We start from the raw sequence: 6,671 nt of genomic DNA on the forward strand, positions 1-6,671 counted from the left end.
TACTATCATCGTCTTGTTTGGGGCGGGTAACATGAAATTTATTTATTATTTTATATATTTTTAAAAATAAATAAACAGGAAGTTGGTCCGTCTCCAAAAGACTTCCGATGTTGCGCATTAGGCAGTATCAGTGGAGCCAGGCATAAGTTGTGTGTGAAGCTGGTACATCGGACCTGGAGACATTTCAAATAGACATTTAATTATTGTCGATCATGAGTGCGTCTGTCACGGGAATCCGGGAGGACCTGGACCGACAGATTGTGCAGGTTAGGCGGATTAATAATCCTCGTCCGCATATCTCGGTGTAGTAACGGTAAGGCTAACTCCAGCCAGCTAACGGCGGCGTTAGCGATAGCTGGTCAGGTTTGAGTTAGCTACATTTCCGTAAGCTCATTCACACAGGTTACAGTAATATTTATATACAGCACACACAGTGAATGTCATGTCAGAGGGCTATAGGGTGCTGTATGTGTTTTTGCTGCTTTACCACTAGGTAAGGTTTGTCAATAAACAAATAATTAGCAAGGAGTCATTTTAATGTTTGCTAGTCAGTTGACAGTGATTTCCCTGTTAGCCCTTTTTCATAACATTTGGTAACTTACAGATATTGATGCTCTGGCTGTATTTTTTTGTACTACATCGTTGCGAAGTTGTGTCAGTATACTACACGTTTTTCCTCTGTCTGCTTGACTGAAAACACCAAACATCCAGGAGCACCTAACTCAGTGCTCCAGAGATGCAGAAAAGTATACCGGCTTGTTTTTCCCCTTCTCTTTTTCAGGATGTGTGTGATGAGGATGCGATGGCCTCTGTCTCGGTGGGGATGTCAGGCTTGTCTGACGAGATCTTGTTGTGCATCCTGCGCCATGTTCCAGTGTGTGACCTGCTGCTGAATGTGGCCCGGGTCTGCCCCAAGCTATACACGCTGTGCCATGACAAGACCCTGCTCACACGTGTCCGTCTCTCTGAGGAGTATGTGGTAATACTGTTAAACCTTTCACCCTCATGCCTAACTGGTTAGGCATGTCGTTTACTCATTTATTAGTTATTCAGTGAAAATCTCTAGCAGAACTTCGTGTCTTGGTTGAGTGTGTGTCTGAGAAACTGTTGGTGTGCTTTTAACACATTTGGTTAGACCGACTGTAATTCAACAAATTTAATCATGATCTGTTTTTTCCTTGTTTTTGGTGCTTTCTCCCCAGGCCAATGATCTCTCTGTGCGACAGATAGTGAAGCAGATATCCAATCATGTGCAGTCGCTCAACCTGAGTGGCTGTTACTGGCTGTCTGGCTCTACCATGGAGCATCTCGTCCGCTGTCGGGCAGTGACACACCTGGATCTCACTGGCTGTCGCCTCACTTCGCTCCGTCTCTCTCGCCTCCTCTCCTCCTCTCCCTCCTCAGATCGCTTGCTTTTGACGTGGCGCCGGGCTTCAACTCCGCTCAGCTCAGTTCAGAGGCGGTTGACGCGCTGAGCCGCCTCTCGGAGCTGAGACAGACGCTTCTGACACCCAGCTACGGTGTGGTTCCCTGCTGTGCACAGCTACGCAGGTTGGCAACATTTATACCACATTAACAACAAGCAGTTATGTTTTCAGGTGGTCTGTCCGTCTGTACGTATATACGTCCATCCCATTCTTGTGAACGTGATATCTCAGGAATGGTTTGAGGGAGTTTCTTCAAATTTGGCACAAATGTTCACTTGGACTCAGGGATGAACTGATTAAATTTTGACCGTCAGAGATCAAAGGTCAAGGTCACTGTGACCTCACAAAACCCATTTCTGGCCATAACTGAACAACTCCTACACTAATTAAAACAAAGTATAACACAAATGTCAAATAGGATAAAATGATGAAGTCATGGCATTTTATGTCCAAAAGGTCAAAGTTCAGTTTCACTTTGACAACCAGGACAGGAGGCCACCTGTTGGTCCTTGCCCACCACAAGCTGATTGATTTTGCTGATACTGAGATTTAGGTAATTATTGTTGCAACATGTGACAAAGCTCTCTATCAGCCCTCTGTACTCCTCTGTAAAATGTTTCTCACTGGAAATTATTCACTGGAATCATACATATCAGTATAATGATAATGTCCGTTTTGCCAAAAAAAATAGCACATGAGCCTGGACTGACATGAATGTAAACTGCAGGCTTGTGGAGGTACAAGACAGTGATTGTATTTTTTTTTTCTTGTACCCAATGCCGGTGTGTAACAATTCACATTAGCAGAAGTGCTGTGTGCATATTTCACCAACAGGTCAACTGGTGCCTCAATTTTTCAACCTGACTCTAATGAGGCATTGTCTCTGGTTCTTGGTCCCTGTTGTCTCTCATTATAACTAAACTGTAACTTTAGCATATCTCCACTGATCACATTTCCCATGCCAAAAATGCATGTATCTGTTACTGCTTCCTTATTGAAAATGTGTGTGTGTGTGTGTGTGTTTCTGTCCCTAGGTTGGCGCTGCAGTTTGACATCCCAGATGTGACCAGAGAGGGCGTTGGCGTTTGCTGCCAGTTGATGGTGGGCCAGAGCAGTGTGCCACATTATCAACAGTTGGAAGAGTTCAGTGCTAGGCTGGCCCCAGGAGAGGTGAATCTGTCTACTAGTGTGTGCATACAAGTCTAATCACGTATATCTGCAATAATATGTGCAGTCTGCGTGCCTGTAATGTGTGTATCTGTGTGTTGATGTTCTCAGGTAAACCAGACCTTGCTGCTTCTCTACCTAGCTGTATTCAGCGTACATGTTCCAGAGCGCCTTCGGGTATTCCTGGTGTCCATCCCTGGTCCAAACCCTGCTCACTGGCCTGCTGCCACCTCACTGGCCCAGAGTTTGCACCAGCACGGCAACCTGGAGGCTTTGCAGCTTCCTCGTTCTTGGTTGGATTCCCTCTCACTCGAGCGAGCCCTACAGGGCAGCAGCCCCAAGCACCTCAGCTTCAGCCGTTGCCCGGCGTTATGGTCACAGGTCTTCAGGTCACTGCTGGAGGGCGGAGTGAAAGATGCTACAAAGCTGCTCAGCCTCAACCTCAGCGGGATAAGCCATGCCCCTTTCCCAGAGTGCACAGGGATACGCGGAGGGGAAGATCAGTTGGTTGCCGGGACCATGAGCCGCCTGGCAGCTGGCTGTCCTAATCTCAGACACCTGAACCTAATGCACACACACTATCACCATGAAAACACACCCGGGCTAGGTGGGGAAGCACATCTGGGCGCCAGCCTGGGCAAACTCAGATACCTGCGCTCTCTCACTCTGCCTGCCTGTGCCCTGTCAGACGGTGTAAATACACATCAAATCTCTGCAAACACGACTTCACCCTCTGCCCTGCTACTGGGGTTGAAGAAGGCTCCACGTGTGGGGCTCCAGAATTACAAGCCAGATTCTGAGGCTTCTTCACCTCGGGACAGCACCATGGGGCTGGCTCAGCTGTTAGCCGGCTGCCCCTTTTTGGACATCCTAGAGGTCATCGGCCCTGGTTTCATCTCTGCACTACCTCGCCTTGAGCCCTGTACACGTGCCTGCGTGGAGCCTCGTGGAATGTGTGCGTGGGCTCGAGGGGTCGGCGATGCGCACTTAGCGGCGTTAGAGGCATTGCCAGGATTGCGTCATCTGACTTTGGCTGGGCTCCCAGGGGTCCTAAAGGGGACAGGGCTGCTACAGCTGGCCAAGCGATGTCGAGACCTGCAGGTGTTATCCCTTGCCAACCTGGGTTCCTTAAAAACCATGAGCTACACCCCTGCTTTGCTGGACACACTGAAACACTGCACACAGCTGCAGGAACTCAGGTTAGAATATGTGTACTCTTAAGGTGCTTTATGCAAAATTATTCAAATTAGTTTTTTGACAGCAGAACCTAAAGGGTCCTCACTCAAATCAACCCTCTGCGATTTTGCATGGTTAATTTAATAATCACACAGAATTAGGGAAACACTGTCATTCAACAGTTACTCTTGGGAGCAGTTTCTTATTTTCAGTTTCTCTCTGTTTTACCATGAATCTGAGTCGTGTTGTTGATTTCATCTGATCTGACCAAGAATTCTGAAACTTATGCGGTTGTCTCTGGGTCCCGATCATTTCACGTCAGAGTTGGTACTAGTTACTATGAATATATTTTGTAGAACTGGCCTCAACTTTCTTCAGATTGACTTCTTCAGATCTTGTTTAACATTGCTTATGTTTGTGTGTATGCAGGTTGGAGCAGCCCTACCTGAACGCCAACGCACCGTTCTTTGAGGCTCTGTCATGTTGTGCTCGTCTGCAACGCCTGTGCCTCATCTCGCGCAGTGGAACCTTTGACCCGTTTGCCACGGAAACCTTCATGGAGCGTTGCCGCAGTGTCGTCATGTGCCACATGTTCATGGGTGGGACCTTGGTGGCTTGTCGCACACTGCAGAAAGCATTGCTGGACAGGTCAGTGTGTGCCTCTGTCAGTGTTTGGGTTTGGTGCCGGGTACATGCATCCAACATTTGATGTCAACAAAGCTCCGATAATATCAAATACTGTGATATTTGTGGCAATATGTGATATTTTCTGCATTTGTGAATCCAAAGTCACAAGTAGTTTATGTCTCAGTTTATTTTGTGTACAAATGGTCATGCCAGAGCTGTAAAAAAGGTAACAAATTTAAGCCAGTTCCAAAATATCAATATTTTGATATCAATGTTTAGAGGGTAAATTATAGCAATTTGGACAAAAGCAAGATTAGTGGAGTAGTATGCTATTTCTTTTCCCAGTGAATGCCAGTTAGAAAGGGTTCTCAAGTAAATTGAATCAGGTCAGCTGGACTTAGTTATATGTCTAGAAGACATTTCGCCCCTGATGAAGCCACTTGGATAGTTGGATTGAGATGCCTATGACCTGGATAAATGAAAATATGCACAGACGTTAGAAAGGAGTATGTGTGCATAACTATCAAATATCGCAATGTTTTAATGGAGCAGTATCAGGAAATTTTGGATAACGTCTCAGCTTAACGTCAACTTAACTTCCTCTTTTGTCTTGTGCCCCCCACCCCTCTCCCTCTCTCTCTTTCTCAGATTTTCAGCTGAGCGGTCAGCGCTAAGTGTGGTCATTTATCCATTACAACATGAAGACCTGCCTTTGGTCATCAGAGACATACCACTAACACTGCTGGATCAGATAACCTTGTTCCAGAGCCACGTGGCCCAAGCCCCACACCTGCCACCGCACTGACACTGTGTCACAGGGTTTCAGTGTGACTGCGGTGCTCAACAGGCGGCATGTCAGCCTGGTTTACTGCTAGAAAACAGAATTCACAAGTGATCTGGTCAAGACTGATGGACAGGCTGCTGGCTTGTGCAATCTGTTATATCACCCACTGTTTCAGGCTGGTTCTACAGCAGTACATTAAAAGGCATGTTGATATGTTGTTGTTTTTTGTGATACCGTGATGCTGGTCTGAAAAAACATGTATATATATTCCTGCGCCTCTCCACAGGGAGGTCAGAGGTCAGGTATTGCTACACATAATGGAGCGCCCGTGGAGCTGATGGGGATTCAGTGTCTAGATTAAGGTCATTTCAGCAGGGTGGGCTTGAACCTGAATTTTCCAGCTCGGACAGCCTTCTTACTCACTACACCACCCTGCTGCCATAAAAAAATAGTGCCAAAAAAATGGAATATATAATATTGTATTTGTTCTGAAACTTTGTACAGATGATCTGCATCAGATGATGTGTAATAAACTCAATATGAATCATTTTTAACACCCAGCTGTCTATAACATCTGTGTGTTCACGTCAAAATATCAAACTTTGTGAAGCAGATTAACTGCTGATGCGTGCCAACAGTGTAGTGTTGGTGGTTTTAATCCAGGGTGTAGTTGTGTAACTATGCAACTACTTGCTGTATTAAAGACAAAAATACCCTTATCTGTTTGCCTTTTGTCAGCAGTCTCCATGCTGCGATTCGAAAGACAAATTTTATAGAATCCAGGCTCAAAACCAGTTTATGTGCAATATCATTTGGCTAGCATTAACTTTACACAGTAACTTGGAGGGAAAGACTCATATGGTAGGGTTTGAATAGTTTGCACCGGTTTAGATTTTAGAGATGTCCAGTTTGAAACATTTTGAATGTTAGCGTGACTTTCAACATTTTGAAACGTTTCAATACTTCTACTTCAGTGTTGCCACCTAAGGATGATGGTCCTTGTATTGTTGGTGCTAAGAGTTACCACATGAATACTTCCTCATAATCTGTCTACCTCCAAATAAATCATTTCTGTTTAATAACAGCTATCAAAAGGCTATACGTTTGTTCTATTGTGGGTTTGTGAAACGGAACGGCAAATTTAATCACTTCCTTAAATTCATTATTTTCTGTTTAGCCCTTTTAATAAAAGGCGCAACATGTATGCAGCTGCAGGATTCACATTTTTACTCGGCAACTATGAGCCGTGTGAGGGTGTGGTAGAAACCTGTAATGGTTTATATGAAAACCACCCCCAGAGGGCATACAAAAAGGCGAAATACAAACACAAAATCACTTATACATTTTAAATATTAGTTTTGTTGCTTTCAACAGGATGAGATTTAAGTTATTACAATCAGTTACTACATAATCCACTTAATCCACATAATCCACTCCCAAATGTAAAATAGTGATGATACTTTCTATATTTAATATGCAGCATTCAAGGA

General features: G+C 44.9%; 1 protein-coding gene across 1 annotated transcript; it reads left to right on the forward strand.

Annotated features, from left to right (window-relative positions):
- Positions 1-108: 108 nt before the first annotated feature.
- On the forward strand, positions 109-5,735 carry fbxl18 (F-box and leucine-rich repeat protein 18). Its single transcript, XM_030062993.1, is given in 8 exon segments — positions 109-266; positions 782-979; positions 1,203-1,386; positions 1,389-1,551; positions 2,462-2,597; positions 2,706-3,793; positions 4,200-4,418; positions 5,046-5,735. Coding segments are annotated over 8 exon segments (2,199 nt in total). The 5' UTR covers positions 109-212; the 3' UTR covers positions 5,203-5,735.
- Positions 5,736-6,671: the final 936 nt, after the last annotated feature.

Source organism: Myripristis murdjan, chromosome 1, assembly GCF_902150065.1.
Source record: "Myripristis murdjan chromosome 1, fMyrMur1.1, whole genome shotgun sequence".
Lineage (NCBI taxonomy): Eukaryota > Metazoa > Chordata > Actinopteri > Holocentriformes > Holocentridae > Myripristis > Myripristis murdjan.